The following is a 25963-nucleotide window of genomic DNA, read 5'->3' on the forward strand; positions in this document are numbered from 1 at the left end:
TTTCATCAACTGATTTGGCACGGGCTCAAGAAGAAAGAGCTTGGCTCCAATAGGCAATGGGGTGGCCCTCTTTCATGAGCATAGCTCCTAAGCCTACCCCTAAAGCATCAATTTCTACCAAAAACTCCTTTGAAAAGTTAGGCATTGCTAGTAATAGGACTATGGTCATTTCTTCCTTTAAGGCTTCAAATGCAGTGGTTGCCGATTCATCCCAACGGAAAGCATCTTTCTTCAATAAGTTTGTGAGAGGGGCTGTTATCTTCCCATGATCTCGAATGAATCGCCGGTAGTACCCTGTGAGACCACCCTAAGAGCTCGAACATTCTTTGGTAAAGGTCACTCAACCATGCAGCGTATTTTCTGTGGGTTGGCTGCCACACCTTCTGCAGAAATTATATGCCCCAAATAGTCTAATGTTGTTGGTGGTTACTGCAAACAAACACATTTTTTTTGTTCACCACCAAACTATGTTGTGCTAAGAGATTGAAAACAACCAGTAGGTGATGCAAATGGTCCTCAATTGATTTGCTAAACGCCAAAATCATCAAAAAACACTAACACAAACTTTCTCAAGTGTTCTCAGAATACCTCATTCATTAGTGCCTAAAAAGTGGCTAGTGCATTCGGAAGTCCAAAAGGCATTATGAGAAACTAATAATGTCCATCATGAGTACGGAATGCTGTCTTCTCCTCGTCCTCTTCAGCCATCCTGATCTGGTGGTACCCTGATTTAAGATCAAGCTTGCTAAATACCTTTGCACCTCCCAACTCATCTATTGCTGGTATGGGGAATTTATCAGGTACCATCAGCTTGTTAAGCACTCGGTAATCAACACAAAATCTTCATCCACCATCAGCACTAGACTCGAATAGGGGCTTACATTGGGACGTATTAAACCAGCAGTTAGCATTTTCCTGACCACCCTTTCCACTTTGTTCTTCTAGGAGTGAAGATAGCGATATGGTGTGAGATTTGGTGGGTTGCTACCCTCCAACCGGATAGAGTGGTCATTAGGCCTCCTCGGTGGTAAACCCCTATGTTCAGCAAACAAAAACTTGAAATCTTCTAATAGCTTTTATACCTCCTTATTGTGGTTTGCATCTCCTGTAATGTCTGCAAACATGGGTTTCAACCAAAACCATCGCCTCCTTTCTGAACTGCTTTTCAAAGTTGTTGTAGAGTTGTCTATAACCTGAGTAGTGCAGGGTCTCCCTTCAGCTTCACTAGTCTATCCTCCCATTTGAATTGAATCGTTTGTTGCTTCCAATTACTTTGGATATCGCCTAGAGACAACAACCACTCAACACCCGTTATCACATCAACACTGCTAAGGCCAAATGGTAGCAGCCCCCACAAACTCATTACCATCAATCTCAATGGAAACTCCATGGCACACCCTTTGCCCTCTAACACTCTTCCCATCTCCCAACACCACATGAAAATGCTTCTCTGCCCCTTTACCTTCAACCTTAACAACTCCACTCAAGTTTGCGACACAAAATTGTGTTGCATCACAGTTGACAGCTACCACCACAGGGCCACCATGAATTTTCCCTCGCAATTTCATAGTACGTAGTGAATCGAGACTTGCCAATAAGCTGTGAGAAAGTTCAACCCCTATTAAGTCACTTTTGAACCCTTTCTCATCCTCTGCTATAACCTCTAAAGTGTCCTCTTTATCTTCTACCGCCTCTCCTTCGTGGAGCAACATTACTCGAAGTTGCTTTATGGGGCACTAATGCCCACAGGAGTACGGGCCATCACACCAAAAACAGAGACCTTTGTCCATTTTCACCTTCATCTCCTCAAACGTTAGCCATCATGGGCGACTGCTACTACCGGAAATTGCAGTTGTTCCTTTGGAAGAAGATGCGATATTTGGTTGCCCTAGGTTAATTGGTCCAGTATTATTCGAACCGGTGCTATTTTGGTTTGTTGAACCAATTGGAATAGATTGTGGACCACTGGGGTTCGTGCTACTTAACCCCATAGTTCGTTGGGCTGAAATCTGCCCCCAACCGCCAATGGGCTGTGTTTGTGGGTTTCTTAGGCCCACAAAATGCCAAGTTTTTAACCTCTATGGATTGGACCAAATTTTCAAGTTCACAAAGGCGCAACTCAGCCCTGATGTCGTCCCCTAGGCCGACATTAAGGCTCCTTGCAACTAGTCCTCTTCCTTGACACCGGCAATGGCAGCTAAGTTTTCAAATTACTCCATGTATTTTGTAATGTCTCATTCTGCCAGAGGTCCATTAGCGATTCCTGAGGTGACTTCGCCTACGTAAATCCAAACCACCTCTGCATCTCTTGTTTCAATTGTGTCCATGAATGAAAAGAATTTTGCAGCTCTCTGAACTATACCTATCCCAGTCTGGACCTTCGAAACAGATTATTGCCACCTATAGTATCTCAAGTTCGCTAATTCCCTGCAATCCAAAATATTGTTCCGTCCCAATAGCCCATCTATTTGGGTCCTCACCATTGAAAATGGGCTCGAGATACCTCAGAAAGAAATCGCGACGCTCTAGAGAAGTGGTTCCTCGCTGCAGCCCTTGCTGAAACACACCTTGAAAACTGTCCCCCACAGTGGTTTGTAGTCCCTCGCCTCGTTTTTCCACCATGACTTTTGGTGATGGTGAATCAACCTCCACCACCTTGCCTTTTGCCAGGTGTGTTCTAAGCTCGTTTATGAATAGCAAATGACTCTATTCAACTCTATCTAGCTTGGAATCTATCACTAGCAATTGGGTTTGTAAGTCCTTCACACTAGTTTCCAATACTTCTACTTTTGTCTCCATTTTGCTTCTAACCATTCCCTAGATCAGACGTGCTCTGATACAAGTTTGATAAGAACCCTTAAGCCTCTCACCACCAAATCCCCCTAATACAATGAATTTAATAGACTTCGCCTGAAATTATAATCTTAAAATAAGCAAGAAACAGTAGCACAACAACAATGGCTAGTTTCATTAAAGGAAGAACTAGCAATCACACTGAATATTCCCAAACCTTCTGCTAAATCATTCACTTACAATCAACTAAAAATAAAACAGCCACAAAGCAATACCAAATCCCTACCTGAGAGTCCCTCCTCTCCCAGCAAGCTCAGCTTGCTCCACACTCCATAACTTCACGTCTATCCCCCCAAGTCCCTCCTTTCCCCCTTTGTATAATAGAACATTCCTAACAACCTCGTACACCTCATGCCAATCCTCTTTTGCCGCATGGACCATCTTCCATACTTCTCTACTAACAGCAAGGTGGTGGCTACCATCCAACTGAAGTTGGCCACCTGTCCCTTCTGTCCTTTGTATGTTTGGCCAAGATTGATCCTCTGTAGCTGCTGGAGGTGATCTCGTGTTTCTCCCCCTATTATTGCGTTTGTACACCTGAGTTATTAGGGGCTTATCAAAGCAGTGTCAATCCCAGGGAGACGAGATCAAGGGTGAGATTCCCACATCTTGCTCGAGATCTTTCCATATCTCACCAGATCTCGCTGGAACTTTCAATTTTAGCCAGACTTTTGCAGATTACAGCTTGATTTTCACTTGCAACTACTCTTCGCACATCTACAACACTAAAGGAGGATCAATCATTCTATAATTGTCTTATGAACTTATGAATTACGACTTATATAGAACTTCTAATGGTTGTTTTATTTTATTCTATTCTCGAGAGCCAAGATTGTGATACTCAAATGGATCGAATTTAATGGCATTTAAGTTATTTGATGTATTTGATACACTTGTTTTTCATTTATATGCCTCAAAGGTTCTATATTAACATGTTGTATTACCTTGCATCCCCCTATCCTATAATATTATTTTAGTTTCACACTTAGGTTAGACTTAGAAATCATACTTACAGTTGTTTTCTCACAAATCGAAGGCCACCACCATGTTCAGAAGGCCTAAATTAGGCTAACTACCTAGTTTGAGCCCAACCTGAACCCTAAAACCCACCGAGATGGACCATCGAGTTGGTAAAAAAAAGACCATATCTTGACCATGATCTCGCCAACTCAGTAAAGATCTCTGTTTTTGGAAGGGGCGGGTTCGAGAGCGAGATCTTGAACCATGTTTGAGGCCATACTAGATACAATGACTAAGTTATGCATATACTCACCACTTCTCTTTAGGTTATCTTAGGTCTGGCCCTAGTTCATCTAATTCCTTCAATTTGAATTAAATCACTTCCTTGTATAGGGACATTTAGCGAGGTACTTTTTATGGTTTCAAATTGAAGATGGAACTCACTATTCTGTCCATTTATTTAATCTTTTTATTTCCATCGAATGAACAGCAATGCATTTGATTGCTTTCTACAATAATTAGTTATTTACCTCAAAAAAGGAAAAAGAAAAATAGTTTTTCCCTCCTGCACCTATCCATATAGACATTAATTGAACAACCAACTATTTCATTTTTCATTCCCCTTATCTTGCAGGCTGTTCAAGTTCTTACGCAAGCCCGTGAACAGCTGAAAACGGGGAACCTAAATGGTGGTGATGTGCAAGTTGGTTCTGATAATAATCTGGCAACTGAGATGCAAAAGGTTGACCCCATTCAGGTCAGTTCTTTTTGCTCCATCTTATAACCAGTGAAACTCGCTAAAACATTTCTTGTGGGACTTAATTGATTTTGGTATACGTGCTTTTAACTCCTCTCTCTCTCTCTCTCTCTATTGGTTTGGGGGGGGGTCAAATATTTAATTAGACAGGATCCATTGTACCATACAATATTTCAGAGCAAAATTTGTATAGAAAGAACAATTGGGGCTCAATGAAAATTGCGAACGTCCTTTTTTTTCCTTTTTCTAGCAGAATTGCCCGGAAACACCATATAGGCAGAGCCTGAATATTGAAATGACCTTTTTCTCCTTACTCTGTGCTGCTATTTTGTAAGAAGCCCGAGAGTAATTATTAAGTTCCTCGTTATTTCTCTCTGCCCAAAGAGTGCTGTTTACTACTCTTGCCAAGGACCAAAGTTTTTCATTTCACCTAACAAGCCCAAACTGTTATGGAAAGGCAACATCATATGTATAAATCAGCACTTCCCCACAGTTGTAGCCTGTCGGCCAAGATCCCATGGTTCTTGCAAGTGGAGCTCATGTGGCCCTAAGGGAGAGCAATGTCAGGGAAAACTCTTCAATGCAATTCCCAGGAATTGAAAATTCTGCCGTGATATCATGTTTACTACCATTTAGCCTTATTGTGATATTAAGGTTAGGCAACTGTAAAGAAGGAAAAAGATTTAAAGAATCTGTCTGAGGTCTCCACCTTGGCCCATTTATGCCATATCTCTTCCAATAAACATTCAATTTGGGTTTGTTAGCTTCTGTCAATTACAATACAATGGGTAATAATATTACAATTATGCTTTTTAAATTGGAATAAGAATTTGGAATCTTTTTTCCCCGTGCACTTGACCCGCCCCCCCCCCCCCCCCCCAAAAAAAAAAAAAAACTCTATGTTGAACCATTAGAGAAGGGCAACATCAAAGTTTATATCAGTATTTTTGTCCCTTAATGAATGTACCCGTCTCAATTAGGACTGCATATTCACCCGGAAATCAATACCCAGTTGAAGGGCAAGCATGGCTCCAGATAAACAGATTCAGCATCAACCGAACAAAATAAACAAAGACCAAGACCAAAGTATTCATTGTGAGGATGTCATTAGTCGTTTCTATCCATCAAAAGAAATCAAACCTTTATAGTGACTCCTTTGTACTCTGATGCAGCAACTAAAGAATACTAAGGAAAAAAGGAAAAAAGGAAAAAAAAAATAGTTTAGTTTCCAGAATTCCAGATTCTTTCAGATTTCTGGCATACTCTGCTAGGTAGCTTACTGATATGGAGTTATGTATTTAGGTTTCTTTTCCTGTTTTAACTATGATTGATAGTCCTTACTCTGGCTGGTTTTTAAATCCAGTCCTGTTATGATTGTTCAAGGGGCTGCCAGCTTGAGAAGGAGTCTGCATATGGCCAAAATAATATAGGAGTGGGGCAGGAAGCAACTCAAATTGTTGCTGCACTAATGCGTCGCCAGGGGATTGAAAACATCCTTGAAGCACATAATTGGTTTTGTTAGCAGACATGAAATTTTTCTGGTCCACTTGTCAACGAGCAGAAAAGTTGCTACATTTTAAGTTCAAATGCTTCAGTGACTTTCAGTTGAATGGCGGAGGTAACTACTGTTTTTAAAGGAAAACCCTACCAATTACCCATTTCACCTTCCCTCTTTACACTGGCAGATAAATAGTTTAGCTTCTTTGAGGATACTCTGGAACTAAAGGAGGTAGTTACTTCTTTACTGCTAGATCTAGGTGGATGGTTGGTGACAGTAATATGGCTGGATAACTGGCTTAGTTTGGGCTCTCGTAACTCGTAAGGTTATTTTGATGGTGCTCATCAAGTTGGCCTCTCTCATGTTCTTAATTACAATGAGGTTTGGCCTCATGAGCTATTGGGTTGATAGCAAAGATATCTAAAATAGCATTTATTATGATCACAATACTCTTACCTCAGAGGAATGACAGACTGATTTAGCTTCTACATATGGATGATTTTTTCTCAACATAAACAGTATGGAATGAAGCCTGTTTTATGTTCCATTAAGTGATTTGTGCTCAATGTATAACCATAGTGCTTTCCTATCTTGTATATTTTGTTAAAGCTTTTCTTTTGGGTTTTCTGTTGTTGTTGTTGTTTTAAGTAGCAGCAGTAGCTGTTTTGTTTACATTCTTTGTGTTGTTAGATTTTTAAGAGAGGTAACTTTCAGGTTGAGTTGCTTCTTGGTAAGGCCTATTCTGACTGGGGACACGTTAGTGATGCTGTTTCAGTTTATGATCAGTTGATTTCTACTCACCCTGATGATTTTCGAGGATACTTGGCAAAGGTGCTGTTAATTTTTTTTTATTACCTAGCTTCTGATTTTCATTGAAATATTTGGTGATTGCTTCTTCAATGTCCAGCCATTATATGTTTATATTGTATACAGAATTGTCTTTCTTATTTATATCATTGCTATTTTAGCCAGTAAAAATACTCAGTTATGTTATCATTGCTACTGTAGACAGTAAAAATACTTGGTTGAGTTGACTTGTTGCTGAATATATTAAATCTGAGAAAAATAAATAAATGGGGAATGCTTAGTGGCCGAACTACAAGCAGAAGTACTACACTCCAAGGGGAAAAGAAGAAAAAAATCAACCTGATATTTGTTAATAATTATAGTTGTCTAAGCATTGCCAAGGCATCACATAGGTGGTAAAGCAGTATTCGATGGGCAAACATAATGCTACTGTCTTTATGCAGAAAGCATGCACTTTGTGTAGTAAGGCATCACTTTAGGATGCCATGGTCCAAGCTGTCCACTTTGTATATATGTTTTTAATATCTACTACTACCAGCCCTAGCCAGGTTTCTTTTCCACCACATGTGCCTTCATTTGAACTTCTGTGACATTGGAAAACTAATGGACCTGCAAGGCGTCATGAATAGAAGGTTTCAGCCTATACAATTAGTGTGCCACAAGCTGCTTCTATGTCTCCCTGAGTTAATTCCTGGCTACCATGCAATAAAAATCAAGGGTGTAATCATACACACTTCTTGCTCCTTGTGTTAGACTCTACAAATTCTGGAACAAAGTTTGCCTATTGTTTGAATGCAAAAACTCCTTCGTCATCTCCCGTTTCAACTCATTGAAATCTTCCAACATGGGTAAACCATCATAATACTGACTGATATGTGAATGACTGCCAACAAGCTGCGGCTGTCTCTAAACTGTGTTGCAACCAACAACACCTGTTTGTCAACTGAACATACTTCGAGGTAAAAAAAAAAAATAGTGCCAATCCCTTCCCGTTGGTTGAGTTCTACTAGGAGTCCAACTTTATTAGAGTTTTTGTTCATGTAAATTTCTATCTTTTGTTACCCAAGTAAGGTATTTATGTAATAGTGTTCTTTTCACTTTATTATAAATAGAGGGCTTGAGATCACACTGATCAATCAAGCCCTACCAACATTGTGTTTCTCAACACTCCCCATAACTTTGGGATCTCAGTCTTGAAACCCATATGCCAGTGATTATTGTAGTTGTCCTTGAGGTTGAGATCTTTGTGAGTTGGATAGGCCCGCCAACAACCTCTGTGGTACACATGCTACCCCCAGGGTGGTAAGTCAACAAATTCTTCAACAGCTTCATCCATGTTTGGCCTTGTGGCAGGATTTGTCTGGGCCAATTGAGGCATCCAGGTTAACTGCTATACCAAAGCATTCACTGTGTGCATCGAAGCTTGATTGTCCTCTCTGTCCCGTCTTTCTTCTCAATCCCTTTGGATCTCTTCCCCAAAAACTGCTAGGGTTGTATCTGCTTGCTGGTTTCCTCCCGACATTGTTAGATCTCAGCTCTGATACTAGATAATGAAAATCTTATCTGAGGAGAATATATCTGAGTAAATTTAGAAACAAAATTCTCTTACTTCTCTCCAATAATCAATAGTTAAAAAAGATTATGGAAAATACAAGCAAATCTTTGCATACAAATATTCCAATAAAGAACCAAGTTATTGTTGGAAGAGCAGAAGAAATCCTGACTTGTGTCTGAAGGACACAACAGAGCTTTATTTATACTTGAAAGTTGAAACTTACCAAATACAGAACATATAAAACCTTCCCAATGTGGGATTCTTACAAGAAAAATAAGATCCTAGAAAACCTACTCTAAGGAAAGAATAGAAAAAGGAAGTAAACTAACTAAATGAAATTACCCAACTCTAGAAGATCTCCTCCACACAATTCAGACTCACAACACTCCCCCTCAAGTTGGAACGTAGATATTCATCATGTCCAACTTGCTAATAATAGTATTGAATACCTTTTGTGCTTAAGCTCTTTGTAAGCACATCAACCTGCTGCTCGTTTTGAGTAACAAAGGTTATACGGATCAACCTAGCCTCAACCTTCTCTTTAAAAATTGTATGTCAATCTCCGCATGCTTAGTCTTGTCATGTTGTACTAGGTTGTGAGCTATGTTGATTGCTAACTTACTATCTGAATATAACTGTATGGAAACTTTCTGAATTTGTCCCAACCTCCTGAAGCACCCCTTTCAACCATAGTACCTCACAAATGCCCTAAGCAATCGCTCTAAACTCAACTTCAACACTAAACCTTACAACCACAGCCTATTTCTTGCTTCTCCAAGTCACAAGGTTACCTCCCACATACATACATTAGCCAAAGGTAAACCTCCTATCATCTGGACATCCTGCCCAGTCTGCATTTGTATATGCCTCAGTCTTCAAATGTCCATAAGCTGAAAATAAAATCCCTTTTCCTAAAGTGGCATTCAAGTACCTCAAGATCCACTACACTGTATCCAAGTGTAGGGAGTAGGGATCATGCATATGTCAGCTAATAAGACTAACTATAAATGTGATGTCAAGCCTAGTGTGAGATAAATAAATCAACTTCTCCACCAACTTTTGATACTTTGTCTTGTCAACCGGTTCTTCTTCCTTTACCTTCAAATGTAGGTTAGGTTCAATAGGAGTCTCAACAAGCTTACATCATAGCATCCCAGTTTCCTCGAGAATATCCAATGTATACTTCCTATGAGAGAGAGATACACCACTAGCAAAATATGCTAACTTCAACCGTACAAAATATCTGAGTTTTCCCATATCTTTGATCTCATATTCGGATCCCAAAAAAGTGCTTAATGTTGAAATCCCATCCTCACTACTACCTGCGAGCTGCGATCACAATATCATCCACATATACTAAAAGTACAATAGTGTAGGAACCATCTCTTTTAATAAGCAAAGTGCAGTATGCATTGCTCTCCTTATAGCCATTAGATATCATTGCCTTATAGAACCTTCCAAATCAAGCTCTTGGTTGCTTCAGCGCATATAAAGCCATCTTCAAATTGCACACTTCCCCATAAGTTTCAGCTGTAGAATATCCAGGTGGCACATTCATGTACACCTCCTCCTAGAGTTATCCATGTAGAAAAGCATTCTTCACATCTAACTGTTGGAAACTCCACCCTTTATTAATTGCACATGAAAGAATACTCCGAACTGTGTTCATCTTGGCAACAAGGGCCAAGAAAATGCACTTTAACCCAGTCTCATGGTAATCAATGTCATGAGTTTGAGTGAAGCTTTTGCCCACTAATCTTGTATTGTACCTCTCAATGGTCTTTGATCACGAACACCCATTTGCACCCAACAATCCACCTTCCTGGAGGCAAAGTTACCAATTATCACATTTTATTTTTATTTAGAGTTCACATATCTTCATCCATAGCTTTCTTTTAGTTTGGGTGAGATAATGCCTCCTGCCAAGTGTTAGGAACGGAAGTAGAGGACAAAAAGGAAATAAAACTTTGAAACTATGGGGATAGGGACTTATATGAAACATTATTGGAAATAAGATGTTTGGTGCAAGTTCACGTCTGCTTTCTCAATGTGATTGGTAAGTCTAAAGTAGGATAAGAAGAAGGGTCAAAGACAAACTCACCTGAAGGAATGGATTTTTTAGGACTAAGAACTGAACCTTTCAATTGGCTTGGTTCTAAAGGGATCACTTGCTACTTTCTTTGATAGGTCTTCAGAGATTTACGCTCCCTCACATTATCCACCAGTTATTCCTGTATAATCAATCCATCTTCCAAAGAAAGATCATTTGTAGGAATCTCAGGAAAAATATCGAAATGAGGAATCAACACCGGAACCTCTTCACTAAAACTCTCTCCTTAAAGAGATGTAGAAGAAAAATAAGGAACTTGTTCTTGGAACACAACATCCATAATGACAAAAACGATGAGAACCAGGGTGATAACACTTATACCCCTTCGTGTATCTTGAGCATAGCCCAAGAAAATGCATTTTAACCCATCAGGATCCAACTTACCATGAACATGCTGGTTTCAAACAAAGGCAACACAGCCAAAAACCTTATGTGTCACTATAAAGGTTGTTGTCCCTAAAAGAACGTTAAAGGAGCAGCGTTGTTATAAGACCCTGGAAGGCATTCGATTAATTATATATGTTGTTGTAAGAACCGCATAACCTAAATTGAGGAGGTAACTTAAGGGAACGTGCTACCTCAAATTAGATGTTTCTTCTTATGTTTCGCAACCCTATTTTAAGGTGAAGTGGCAATGCAACTGGTCTGGTGTATAATGCCATGGTCAACCAAGTAAGAAGAGAATGTTGTACCCAACTACTCAGTCCCTTTAGCCGTACGAAGGATTTTGACCGTCACTTCAAACTGAGTTTAACCATATTATGAAAATTCTTAGAAACACGAGAAAACGTCACCTTTTTTTTTTTAGTAACATGTGGTCATCGCGCAACAATCAATAAAGTTGACAAACCATCTATAACCAAACAAAGACATAGTCCGAGAAGGACCCCACACATCAAAGTGAATAACTAAAAAAGGAACTTTAGTATAATAATCTGAAATAGGTATAGGTTAAACATCCCTAGTTTGTTTGGCGAAAATACAGGCCTCACAATAAAAATTGTTCAAATTATATCTTTTAATTTGATCAGGAAATAACTTGAACAAAAAAGGTAAAAGGACATGGCCAAAACAACAATGCCATTGCAATAAAGTAAAAAATACATAAGAGATGGAACTAGAGGCTGTAGAAAGAGCTGATGGAGACCCATCCAACAAGTAAGGCCTCCCATTCAATCTACCACTGCTAATTGTATGCCCTGTTTCCAAATCCTGAAACACACAATGAAAAGGAAAAAAGGTTATTTTGCAGTTCATATCACGAGTAAGTCTAATAACACATAAAAGATTACTCGAAGACTTAGGAACATTAGGGTAAGAGAAGGCGGATAGATGGTAGATTCCTTCCCAGAGATAGTGGAGAGAGACCTTTAAGCCGTTCTAACATTCTAAGCAAAAGGAACGGATGAATAAGTATGAACAAGGAATATGAGCATGTCATATAGTCGGTTGCCCTAGAGTTAATTATCCAAAAGGGATAAGTTAAATTGACATTATGACAACTATGGCTGTCAAGGCACAGGCGACCAAAGCGGTTGGGGCTCCACCTAGGCGATTAGGTGATAAAGCGGCACCTAGGCTGTAATAAGGCGACCAAAGTGGTTGGGTCAAAAATTTTCAATACAACTACTTTTAAACTGATGAATTTCTATTATTAGCTAAACAAATATTCAATAATCACATTCATCCAAAAAACAAGCATTCAAGAATCGTAATTATGAAAGGTTATCCAAAAAAGAGCACAAACATAAGTTCATCTCATCAAGCATCATAACATATGACTATGAACTATATCAAATTATATGTATGAATATGAAAGTAATAATTTTACATTTTCACTTATATGATTGTGTGATGCCAAATAACTATCTTGTCCATCTAATGATTCATTGATTCCCAATTCGAAAATAACTAACTATTAAATTTGTATATGGCTTTGTAGGATAAAATTTGATTGAAAAAAAATCAAGAAAAAAATATTATTATGTACAAGATGTCAAAAAAGCAACCACTTTGGCGTCTTGGCGGCAATAAGGCATGCAACGCGGTAGTGATTAGGCCAAAAAAAGGGCTGAAAAACTGCATGTCAACAAAGTGGTGGAAAATAAGGTGATTGAAAAGTCGCCTTACCACCTAGGCAGATGCTTTGAAAACCATGGTGACAACCAAAAATACCTGTGGAAAATTGTGGATCAGCAAAGGGAACAATGGCAAAAGGTACACTCGCACTAGAGAAGATACGTCAAGTCTGGACATCAACCGGCAAAGGTGCTAGAGCTCGTCTAAGGAAAGAAGTGTTGGAGTACTCAGGGAGTCAAAAGTAGCTCGGTTAGCAAATGCTTGATTGTTGCTCCTATTTCCATTCCTACCTCCTCCACGGGAGTTTGTTGGACTTCCATGCAACTTCCAACACTTGTCCTTTGTATGACGCTCTTTTCCATAATCCTTACACTTCACTAGAGAGCCAGAACCAGATTTATTATTGCCAGAAGCAACCACTAATGCAAATTTGTCAGATGTTTATATACCATAATTGTCCAATATTAGCCATAGCATAGGCTTGCTCTAGAGAAGGAAAAGGCTCTCAGGAAAGAATATGTTCTCAAATATGATATACTCAATATTCAGCCCTGCCAAAAAATCATACACTTTAAGCCTGTCTTCCCACTTCTGATAGGCAACCATATCCGTAGAATAGGATGGAGTAAAACGGGCGTAGAAGTCAAGGGTCCGTTAATAACTTAATAGCCTCAAAGAGTGTTGTAGTATTGAGACAAGTAAGCTCCTTTTGTTAGAACTAATGAATCTTCCTTCGGATCTCAAAGCACTGTGTATCATTACCAACTTTAGAATATGTTTCCTTGGCAACTTTCCGAATCGTGGCAGCATTAAGAAGAAGGTAACTCTCTGCAATACTTAGTTTAATAGAATTAAGAAGGAATCCCATAACCAAGCATTCATCTGTCTCCTACTTATTTTGAACTATACTAGATGAAGAAGGATTGATAGAAGTTCCATTAAGATGGCCAGTAAGACCACGTGCACTAACTGCAAGTGAAACGAAGTAAGACCAGCGAGGATAATTACTCCCATTCAATTTAACAGTGATCATCTAGAAAAGGGAAGAATCACGATGCCGAAAAGATAAAGAAATGAGAGGATCCTCTGTACCATATGCACCAAAAAAGGTGGGGGTGACTGCATCAACCATTGCAGGAACAAAAGAAAATCATGATCTAAGGAATCAAATTTTTAGTTGGAGAAGAACACTCACTACCAAAAATAATTCATAAAAATTTTGGAGCAATTTTTTTTTTTAAAGACCTAAGATACATAGTTCTCGTTCAGTTTGATGGAGAGAAAAGAATAATGGTTCAGGTTGGGTTTAATTTTTGTATTCAATGTGGGTCTTTGAATCAAAGTTCGATTGAGGTTGTTCAATAGAGAGAAGTAAAAACAGGGTTCGATCGAGGTTTATGAAAGAATACCAAAGAAGAAAATGGATTATGCAGATGATGGAAGAAAAAAGATGAGGCATAGGAGTTGCAGGTTGAGATCGAAGTGGTAAGCTGAGTTGATGAGAAAAAAAAATTGGAACAAAAGGGGTTTGATGGCCTTACGATGATGGTGGAATGGTCAGAAGGGCCTGGCAATGGTGGTGGAAGGGTGGCTGGGCTTGATGGTGATGTTGGAAGGATTCTCGTGAGTTGCAGATCACGACGATGGCTGTTTGGTAGGTTGCGATGAAGAAGAACCAGTGAGAAGATGTTGCGGTAGGTTCTGCAATGGGCTATGGTAGGTTTTTTCTTTCCTTCTCCTCCCTTCTCTTTTTCTTTTTCTTTTTCTTTTTCTTTCTTTTTTTTATTTTTATTTTTTTATTTTTTTATTTTTATTTTTAAGGTTGAGAGAAGATGGGTAAGGGACAATGGGGTGGATGGTTCTAATGATGGATAAAAGATGGCAGTGATACCATGTTGGAAGAGTTGGAGAAATCCTGACTTGTGTCTGAAGGACACAACAGGAGCTTTATTTATACTTGAAATTTACCAAATATTGAACAAATAAATCCTTCCCAATTTGGGAATCTTACAAGAAAACTACTCCCCATCAAAGAACGAAATATTGTCTGGTGTCGAGGTTTCGCCCTTAGCGAAACAGGCAAAACCCCAATATGTCGGAGATATTTCATTGACATCAGAATGGATTCATCAGTGAGAGGGATGAACAGAGTAGTAGCCTGCAAAATTGCTTTGGAATCGTTCCACTACTCTAAAGGAGTATCCGCAAAATTGCTTCAGAATTTCGTCTTTTCGCAGACATAATAAATGAATAAATTTAAAATTAAAAAATTAAAAAAATCGTTTACTAGCATTCACTGTCTTTGTCACCATCATCTACAGCCAAGAGACTCAAACCAAACAAGGAGAAGACTGATTGCAGATAAGAAAAATGATCCACAAACCATACAGTGGTTTGCCATGGAAAAGTGAAGACTTGCCTAATTAGCCACTGCAAATGCAAACCACGACCGCTGCTAGAAAGGATTTGGGGTTTCAAAGTCTACAGCATTCCTTGGTTGCCAACGTTGTAACAAGAGACTTCAAGGTTCAAAGGTTTGGGAAGAAGAAGAGAAGGATCAATACAAAAGGAAGGTTTTCTACAAGCAAGATTTTTTATGGGATTGCATAGGTAATTTCCACTGCTTGCTACCTCCGTTTCTCTGCAATTCAAAGGATAGTTGGTTTGTTCTTGAGATTAAAAAGTTAAAAGAAAGAAGATGAGAAACCGAGAAAATTGAAGAGAACGATATTTTTGCAATTTATCACGATAGTTTTAAAGTTATTGGCGATATATTGACCTTTCGTAATATATCGCAATATTTTTGGCAAAATATATTTGGTAAATTTCATATTGCCGCCCATTTTGTATCACTACGCTCCTAAACAGCGAAATATTGCCACGTTTTGGCGATAATTCACTGATTTCCCTTCCTTGCTCCCAATAAGGAAAGAATTAAAAAAAAAAAAAAGAGAGTAAACTGACTAAATCAAATTACCCAAATCTAGAAGATCTCCACACCATTCTAACTGACAACAGTTATAACGATTGAATAATGAAAAATAAAAATAAAAAGAGTTTTTTATAGGTTGCATGCTTTAGTGGGGCTTAAACTCTGGGTAGCACGCTTTAGTGCCCTAAATTACAGATTGCACACTCTCAAAATTACAAGTTGCACATTCCTAACATTCCATCCAAGATTATGTTAAGTCATGAGTAAAATGACTATATTACCCTCATTAAAGTCAAATGACATAATTACCCAATTTAAACCCTCCCATACCCAACCCTCAGGTGGGTGAAGGGATTCTCCTTCACCTATCTTCTACCTACACCTCGACTGAAATTGCCCACTGCCTTTGCCGGAAACCACCCTAAGATATGCGTATCATTTCCCACCACTTCTCTTAAGGTTATCTTAGGTCTACCCCTAGCTTTCCTAGTCCATTCAATTTGGATTATATCACTTCTCTACACAAGGGCATTTAAAAGCCTCCGCTGAATTTGGTCGTACCACCTCAAACAACTTTCTTGTATCATATCACTTATGCAAGCAACTCCCAGACCAACTCTAATATGATCATTCTTTATCTTATCCTTCCTAGCCACTCATCCATCTTAGCATCCTCATTTCTGTTGTTGAAATACACACAAGTTTTGGGTTGTTTTACTGTTCACATTAATAGTAACATGAACAGTTTTATGTTAGTGATGCTACCCTACGTTCTATTTGTAATGTAGGAATCTTGCTACACAAGTTTTTGAAGTTTCTAGAAAGCATAGTTTCTATTTTCTGTTAGTTACTAATTTTAGAACTTTTTTTTTCAGTACTTTCTATTTTGGACAGATTTTAGTAGTTAGTTTTATTAGAAAATTCTGTCCATAAGTTGTAGTCTTTATTTCCTCTTTTAGAGGGGGCAAAATGGTTTGCTTCTCAAGTTGTAATCTAGACTATTCATATATATAAATACAAGGCTATGAATTTTAGGAGTTCCAAGCTAGAATTGAAGGCTCATGTGATTCCTATCAATTCTTCTTCTCTTCTTCTTTCTTCTTCTCAGTTCTTCTTGTTATTGCACTATTTTGGTTGATTAAACTGTATTTTCTAACATGGTATTAGAGCAATAAATATATGAGCCCATGTTCAACCGCAACTTAGTTTGAAAGTTCTCTTTACTGAGATCTGCTACTTGATGGAAGGCCTTAAAGCCTACTTATACCTGTGATGTTGTCTTCAATTTATGTTGACAAGTGCTCTCTGCTATGGCTGATGACACCACTAGTTGAAGTTTTTTCCCTCCAAATTTTGTTGATCAGGTGTCCCTGTTCTAAGCTAATCTACCTTAGTTATTTAGAGTTCCTAACTCTGCTATTGCTGCTACTGTGTTGCTTGGCTGTTTACAGTTTTTTTTCATTCAGTTTTCTACCCCTATAATTTGGTTTATTCCTGTTGTCACAACTGATTCTAAGGCATCTCCTGATATGTTGAATGTGCTACTCACATGTCATGATTTCCCTACCTAAATCTGCATTGTTTTTCTTCTTAGACTGATTGTTCTTCATCTGGTTCCAGGTCTCTTGTGGCTAAGTTCTCTGTTTTAGATTCCTATATGTTTTTGCTGCATTTGGAATTCACTTCCTTAATTTATGTCTTTGCAACTGAGAATACAGTTGTTGAACCTCCGTAACCTACCATCGTCATCTGAACCCCCTGTTCCTTCTCCAGTACTTGCTGCTGATTATTTGATGCCTTAGTTGCCTTGCAGACTTCGTCTCCATGAGGAAGAAGATGAGGTTTGTTTTGAAATTCCTGGTTCAGTGTTTTGGGTTCAGTTTGAGCTTCTTCTTCTTTTTTTTTTGGTTTAATTTCTTGGTTCCTTCCATTATTCTGGTTTCTAATTTCTATTCCTACTTCTGATTTCTGTTTCCTCAGTTTTTTTTTTTTTGGGTCCCATTATACTCCTCACCTTTGACTTTATGTCAATTTATTATTTAATTCTTTGCACACTTTCTCCCCTTTTTATCTCTAATGCACTCATGTCCATTACCTAATTATTGTACCTAGAACACCCTCGTGCATTTGGCGTATGTATGCATCTACTAATCTACCATAAGGAGAGTTTGAATATTATTTCTTTGGTTCCTACATGCTTGGAGAATGAAGATTATATCTACTATAAAGGTCACATTGGAAATTGTTGCTTGTGATCTTTTTATACTAGACAATTGGTTGTCATTAATTGTCCACGTGTAATGCTACACTTAAGGGGGAGAATGGTACCTTATTCTATATCTACTCAAAGTGTGTTAAAGGATATTATTTGTGAAGGTCTTTGTCCTCCCTAGATGGGATTCTACAACAATACCTTTACTTACCTACCATTACCTATCTACTTGATTTGTAGTAACCTATACTACTTTTACCTAATTAATTGTGGTCCGTAGTAACCTATACTATCTGTTACCTATCTAGTCTGTGGTAACCTATACTGTCTTTTACCTATCTACTTGGTCTGCAATAACCTATACTGTCTTTTACCTACCTACTTGGTCAACAGTAAACAATACTGCTTTTTATTTCTACTTTACCTATTATTTCCTTATTGCAAAGTGCTTATATGGACATTGGAGCTGCAGTTTTCAAGAATCATTGTGGAGATTCCTCCCTACTATTTTCCTTTGATGCTGCTATACTTATGAATTTTACTCATCTTCAATGCTGTCGATTGTTCTCATTATTGGTGGTTTGTTCGATATAAAGAGTTAAAGTTTTTTTTGTTGATGTTGATTATCTCCTAAGGAAGTTCTCTTAGTGATTATCGACGTCTGCTATTGCTACACATTCAAGATTAGTGCTACCTTTCAAGTTTATTCTTATTGTGCAAGCTGAAGTTTGCTTTGTGTATACTCCATCTTGAGGGGGAGTGTTGAAGTATACACAAGTTTTAGGTTGGTTTGCTGTTCACAAGGATAGTATTATGCCAGTGATGTTACTTTGCTTTCTGTTTCTAATGTAGCAATCTTGCTACACAAGTTTTGGAAGTTTCAAGAATGCATAGTTTTTATTTTCTATTAGTTACTAATTTCAGAACATTCCTTTTTCAGTATTTTCTATTTTCGACAGATTTTAGGAGTTGATTTTACTAAAAAATTATGTCCATAAATTGTACTATTTATTTCCTTTTTTAAAGGGCAAGATGTCTTACTTCTCAAGTTGTAATCTAGACTATTGATATCTATAAATATAAGGCTGCAATTCTAGGAATTCTAAGCTAGAGTCGCAGTCTTATGTGATTCCTGTCAATTCTTCTTCTTTCTTTTTCTCTTCTCGTCTTCTTTCTTCTTCTCAATTCTTCTTGTTATTGCACTATTTTGGTTGATTAAAGTTTATTTTCTAACATTTTCTATACTGAATTTATCTACATAATTTTTTTTAATAGTCCAACACTCTACACCGTACATCATAGCTGGTCGAACAATGGTCCTATAGAATTTTCATTTAAGCTTTAATGGAATACGTTGATCACACAAGACTCTGGATACACCTCTCCACTTCATCCACCCAATCTTGATTCTTTGGGAGACATCATCCTCTATATCACTTATGTTATTTATGATTGAACCAATGTACCTAAAACAATCATTCTGAGGAATCTCTTTATTGTCAAGTTTTACCATCTCCTTGTCTGCCCAATCATGACTAAAGTTACAAAGTAGATATTTTGTTTTCATTATACTTAGTTTAAAACCTCTTGATTCCAAAGTTGTTCTCCATGATTCTAACTTAGTATTATTCCCTACTTAAGTTTCATTTATCAACACAATATCATCAGCAAAATGCATACACCAAGGAACCTCGTCTTGAATGTCTTTGGTTAATTCATCCATTATAAGTGTAAATAGATATGTGTTTAAAGTTGATCCTTGATGTAGCCCAACTATAATTAGGAATTCATTACTTTGTCCCCCCACTGTTCTTACACTTGTCACTGAACCGTCATGCATATCCTTAACTATGTCCACGTATTTACTTTTGACCCTTCTTTTCTCTAGTACTTGCCAAAGTAATGCTCTAGGAACTCTATCATAAGCTTTCTCTATGTCAATAAATACCATATGAAGGTCTTTCCTACACTCTCTATACCCTTCCATGAGTCTCCTAATTAGGTAAATAGTCTTTGTCATAGATCTTCCCGTCATAAACCTAAATTGGTTCTCCATAATTGAGGTTAAGTGTCTCAAATGGATTTCAGTTACTCTCTCCCATAATTTCATAGTATGGCTCATCAATTTAATGCCTCTATAGTTATTACAACTTTGAATATCTCCTTTATTTTTGTAAATTGGAAACACGATACTTCTCCTCCATTCATCTAGTATTTTCCCTGTGCTCATAATCTTATTAAATAACTTAGTCAACCAAGCTAGCCCGTGGGTTCCTAAGCTCTTCCATACTTCTATCGGGATTTCATTAGGGCCTTGTGTCTTGCCTAGTTTCATCCTCCTTAGTGCTTCTTTTACTTCGGACATCAAAATTCTTTGTACATGTTCGAAAATTGGTGTCTTGGTGGATGGTATAATCCGGACTCACAAATACTTGAAGTGTGCTTGTTTAGCAGACTAGAGAAATAGATTTCCCATCTCTTTTTAATGTCCTTATCACAAACTAGTACTTTGCCATCTCCACTTTTAATACATCTAAATGATAATGTGTTTATCTTGGCATTTTTGTTCTCATTTTAGTTGCTTCTTAATCATTACTTTTTTCCTCTGATAAAACACTGTAATTTATTATACAGTAGACTATCACTAATGAATATAACTAACATACGAAAAAAAACAGTACTGGAACATTATATATACCCCTTAAACACGCTTAGGCACCACTTACGCACTTATAATGGAGCTTGAACGCTTTTGAATGGCTAGTGCTTGACAACTGTTATTACATATCTCAAGATCTTGATCAATCAGATCTGCAACCTCATTCAAAATTAAGGGCTACAAGTGAAAAGTTAAAAGCTTTACGAAACAAATAAAGGTTCTAGCTATTACTCTTTTCTTTGATGGTAAAAGAGTATTGTATTTCTTAATAAAGCCCCCTTGTACCCAAAAAAAAAGAGAGTATTGTATGTTAGTGCAGAGAGAGAGAAAGAGAGAGAGTACCGTACATTAATTAATTATATAAATCATATCAATGGTTGTAACTGGTAACTTACAAGGATTGGCTGACCTGATATATCAATATCCATCAAGGACAATCCATTCATTTTATGGGAATTGTCAAGATTATGTAAGATCATCCATCCAAAACCATGATGCTATTACTTTGTTCACAGTTCCTACTTTTTTAGATATAATAGTTTAAAAGTGAAAAGCCATTAATTTTCCGTGTAACTTTTTTGAAGAAAAACAGATAAAATAATTGGTTACCCGTAGGTCCTGTACTCACTGTGCACCTTCATTGAAAATCTTTTCTTCCCTTCTTGTGGGGGTTGGACTGGTGTGGGGAAGGGAAGGAAGGGGGAGGGAGAGGGGTTAAAGGTCTCTGAATAAGTATTAGTTCCTTAGAAAAAAGCATGGTGATCGAGAGAAGAAATTGGAAACGAAATTTTTTGATTCCATTCTATTGTGATAGTCTGTGAGGTTAAGGTTGTGGGGTCCTATGAGGCAGATTGCTAGTGCTGATGTTGTATTCTGTCTATTTTTATCCCTCGTACTTCTTTGCCCGCTTGATCAAAAAACAAAATTGTTCCTTAATTTTGAATAAAGAAAACAGGTTGTAAATTGTAGCAAGTACTTTAGTGACTTGTGAATGCCAAAGTTTGAGTGGTGGATGTGGAACTGATGCAAATTATAGGTGCAACTGTGGCTGCAGTTTTAGAGAACCAGAATTGCCGGCAGGAGAGAAGGGACGAGTGAGGAGGAAGATGGAGAGAATGAATAGAAGGGGAGAGAGGTGTCTTTACCTCCCCCTCATATACAGCTTTAATAATACAATCAGTTCCTATCCTAGTCTAGGAATAATTTCCTGGACTGGGTTACACAGATTTATGAACCAGATATTACTTGACCAAAAAAATGAATCCTAGCTATGAGTTTGCTTGTCAACCAAGCTACAAGGAAAAGGAGTAAAACAGTAGTTGTCACCTATAGGCCATAACTATTGTGTACATAAGTGTACCCACACGGTTCACTTGGTTATATACCCTTATATAGCTCAACTACTTCAATGGGTAGTGGGCATGTCTATCTAAAGGAAACTCAAGAGCTTTCTGAATAGTTCTACAAAACCATATAGTTCAGTCTAGATGAGGAGAAATTTTGGTCTGCTTGAAGATTCTAGGTCATGTCAGTTCATATGACTTGCTGCAAAGGTTCTCTAATTTAAGAATGCTGAGGATTTTCAGTCCCTTCAACTTTTCTATTATCTCCTGCTCCCCAATATTAGTTAAGCTGTCTCTTTGTGCTGGTTTGTTATTAATTTGTAATTTTAAGCTTTCCTACAAGGGAGACTAGACATATTTGAAAACCTTTATTTTGATATTTCTGCAGGGAATCATTTTGAAACAAAATGGTAACGTTGGAGATGCAGAGAGGATGTTTATTCAGGTGTGTATCTGATTGTTGTCTTCATGCACATTACAGTCAATCAGAAGTGATGTGCAATATACTTCTGAACTATCTTTATGAGGTTATCCTATAAATAATAAGCAATTGTGCATGTTATTCTATCTGTGTTAGCTTTTTGATGTATGCCCTCATGGGATAGACTGTTGCGACTGAATTTATATGGTAGTACCTAGGATGGAAACGTATGCATAAAGGCTTGGAGCTTGGCTTAGAATACCAGAGGAACAAGGACATGGACAACCATATGGTGCATAGCATATTATTTTGATGGGTCACAACTTTTTACATGTGACCACACAGGAAATAATGATCTGAATGGCCCAAAGAGTACTCTGTCCTTGTAGTGATACCATCTATAGTTGGTATACTTCCGGTTTGAGGATTATATTATACCTAGAGAGGTCATCTCACTCCAAAACAACCACCAAACAAGACACATAAATTGGCTGATCGAGAATTCTGAATCATTCAGCATGTTTGACATATACTTAATCAAGAAATATGTACAATTCTCATCTCTTGGAATTCTCTGTTCCTTTGAAGTTTGAATTAAAGTAGAGGCAGAATGATACTAGCATTCAGTTTAAGGGCTTTCGTGCAGGCACGGTTTTTTGCGCCAGAGAAGGCGAAGGCACTGGTTGATCGCTACTCAAGATAATGACCACTTCACTTGAAGGCTGGAGCATTGAATTGCTCGTTGCTATAGGAAATGTTGTCTAAACAATGTTCTCTGCTGCCAATAGGATGAAGAGTACTCAAACCTGTGCATATTGGTACCCATTTGAACATATTTTTGTGCTAGACTTTGTAGAGAAGTTAATGGTGTTAATGACGATGAAATTTTTCTATTTTAGCATTCTAATTTGGATTCAATGCCTTTCTTTTGGGGTTCTTATTGGACTAAATGGATGATCATTTTACAATAATGCTTGATGGTAAGAAATGCCTGAACTGGCTGATTTGGATGTGACAAGGTTGTCTGTGAAGACTAACCTCATACTCAAAATCTCTTCTTACAAAGCTACCTAACCGTTGAACTGAAACCAGGAAATGGCAAGCTTATGAAACTGGGAACTCATGACGCTCTGCATCATTCAAATCTAGCTTAGGTAATGCAAGATTCGTAATAAGCAAAAAGGCCAGGTTATTAATCCTTCACATTTAAATTGTCAATGGTATTTTAGTCTCTAAAATTGTAATTTTCAAATTTCATGTTTAACCGTGAAAGACTAGTGGAATGGGTTTAAGGGTGTCGATCCTGTATTGAAATCGTATACCAATACTGATCTCGTCAGGTATATTTTTTTTGTTCTGATGACATTTTTCAGAATTTTAGGACTTTCTTTTTTCTTAACCCAATTTATTGTATTGTGAATTTGTGATGTGACAAACAAATACTTTTTTATTTGGGTAATAATATAAACAAACACTGATATGTAGGATGTCACCATGAGAACTCTTGATAGTACATTTGATATTAAGAGTATTTCATTCAAAAGAATCAGCAGGTGAGGTTTTTTTTTTTTTTTTTTTTTTTTTTAAATGAGGTTCATCCGGGCCAGCTTGCGCGCACCACGACTATATCCTCAAGGCGCTTTTTATAATTAATATAGGCGAACCCCACCTTGGCCCTGAGGGGATTCAAACTCTGACCTCCTATGTGAAAGCGTTGCGCTTTGCCAACTGAGCCACCAAGGGGAGGGTTACCATTCAGTGCGGAAGCACAAGACAGGGATTTAAGAAAAACTACAAAAATAAAGCAATACTGACGCCATTTATCATGAAAGTAATTACAGCTTCTACGATATTCCATTTAACAAGATTACACTCGGATTTGGGAACCACATAATTACGAAATGTGGAAAAGAAATGCTAATGTGGCACAAGTTGCATCTCGATAACACCACTTGATCTGGAGTACCTTCCCAATGAGAATCTCTTGTTGTTTACTTTTCTTACATCTTTAAATCTTTTCTCTGAATCTGGCTCCTTGCAATGTCTTATTTCAAACAATGGAATTTTCTTAGTCAAATTGGTTGGACAAGCGTTGTTAAAAATAAGAATGGCAACACGAGACAACACCTCAAAACCATGGTAGAAGTTTTTCTAGAAACTACCCATACACCCTAAATCTAAAACTTTCTTTCGGCATCTCTTGAATGCAGGACTTTTAGTCAAGGTAGTACTTGCTCACTGGATAACATCATCTGGCAACTATGAATTGTGTGGAAATGGTGAAGAGTCGTATTGGCATACTTTCATTTCATGTGATTGGACTAAGAGAATTTGGGCAACAAGTACTCTAGGTTTGCGAATGGAGTGACTTACACACCAATCCATGCTTACACCTATGCATCTCTTTCCTCTCCATTTCTACTCTTTTGATAAAACTTCAAAATGATGGTTGATCTCTATGTTTATAATTACATGTTACAATATGTGGCAAGAACGCAGCCTTATAGCCTTTAATAAACAGTCACCCAACCCCTTAAAAGTCTTGCACAACATCTCTTTGTTGACTGGTAACCTAAACGTCACTCCAAAAGGGATCCTAGATCCTTCTACAGTCCCAATAATACTATGGATTATACGAAAAGACCTCCTTGTTTTTGCCAAAGTATGAAATTCACTAACTTGTTGCTCGGGTTTTGCACTCATCTTCGGTTTAGTCGTTTACTTGGTTGCCCGCATGACCAGAAACAAGTTCTCCTTGAGTTAATAACTATATCAGGTAAGCACTTAAAGGAACCTGGATAACTATTAGTTTTGGAATTCAGGGCCTCTTTTTTTTTCTTTTTCTTCTTTTGTTGGGTTCGTTTTTGTGAAGAAAAAACATTGTGATCCTAGATCCTTCTACAGTCCCATTGTTTTGTGTTGTTTGATAGAATACATGTAACCACTTCCATCTCTCTTGTGTTTTTCCAACTGTTCATGTGGTCAATCCAACAAAACATCTGTCACACCTCACCCAGCCAGATCCGGTCATATACCTGAATACTCGTGAGGGTGATACACTACAGAACTAAGGTTCAGTGCCAAATCCATACTACCATACAACATAGCATAATCAAAGGACAATAATAAATTAAAGTAAGGAGTATTAATCAACCAATCAAAATTTTATTACAATAATCCATGAATTAAAGTTGAATCATTAACCAAAGTAAATCAAATCTAATTTTCAGAGTTAAAGAAAGGAATAGTTAACAGCGGATGTCTATTTTCTTTAGAGGTTTCAAAAGTTAAGCAGTGCCCTCATCTATCGGTTGGGTGAGAAAGATAAAGCACAAAGATACAAGGGCCACTACTAAATCATGTGATATCTCCAATGTCTCAAAATGGCTGGACTCCATAGGCATAGTCCAAATAGACACACTATTAGCCATGTAGCTTTGTGTCCTCTATCGTGGGTCCCTCGTAGGACTCATACAGCAGCAGACTCTCCAAGTAAACCGGGTCATCATAACCTCTAGTGAAATCTAAAAAGAAAATACACATAAAAGGAATGAGTTCAACAGAAATCAATGAAGTCAACTTAACTGCATATCAAGCATACATTCACAATCTTCCACGAGTATATATAAATATTATAATAAGATGAATATTAAATGAGTATGCAATTATGCTTCTAACTCTATCATGAAGTCTCTACAATAGACATGCATTAAGCTATACATTAGCTTTCTCTGGGCGGTCTCAATCACTCTCCCTCAACAAGAGACGTCTATTGGG

General features: G+C 37.7%; 1 protein-coding gene across 3 annotated transcripts in view; it reads left to right on the top strand.

Annotated features, from left to right (window-relative positions):
• The window catches only part of LOC149028773 (Tetratricopeptide repeat (TPR)-like superfamily protein), a 112121-nt gene extending 88738 nt beyond the window's left edge, over positions 1 to 23383 (top strand). The window contains exons 13-16 of one of the 3 annotated variants that reach the window (XM_089138999.1): positions 4448 to 4570; positions 6783 to 6899; positions 22154 to 22210; positions 22833 to 23380. In XM_089138999.1, the coding sequence (XP_088995125.1) occupies positions 4448 to 4570; positions 6783 to 6899; positions 22154 to 22210; positions 22833 to 22889 (354 nt within the window). In that variant the 3' untranslated portion in view covers positions 22890 to 23380. Of the gene's footprint in view, positions 1 to 4447; positions 4571 to 6782; positions 6900 to 22153; positions 22211 to 22832 lie in introns of all 3 variants that reach the window. The other 2 variants (XM_089139010.1, XM_089139005.1) reach the window with 2 other exon arrangements.
• The last annotated feature ends 2580 nt before the right edge of the window (positions 23384 to 25963 follow it).

This window comes from Hakea prostrata, chromosome 1 (assembly GCF_041222555.1).
Source record: "Hakea prostrata isolate BN-2017 chromosome 1, UWA_Hpros_2, whole genome shotgun sequence".
NCBI lineage: Eukaryota > Viridiplantae > Streptophyta > Magnoliopsida > Proteales > Proteaceae > Hakea > Hakea prostrata.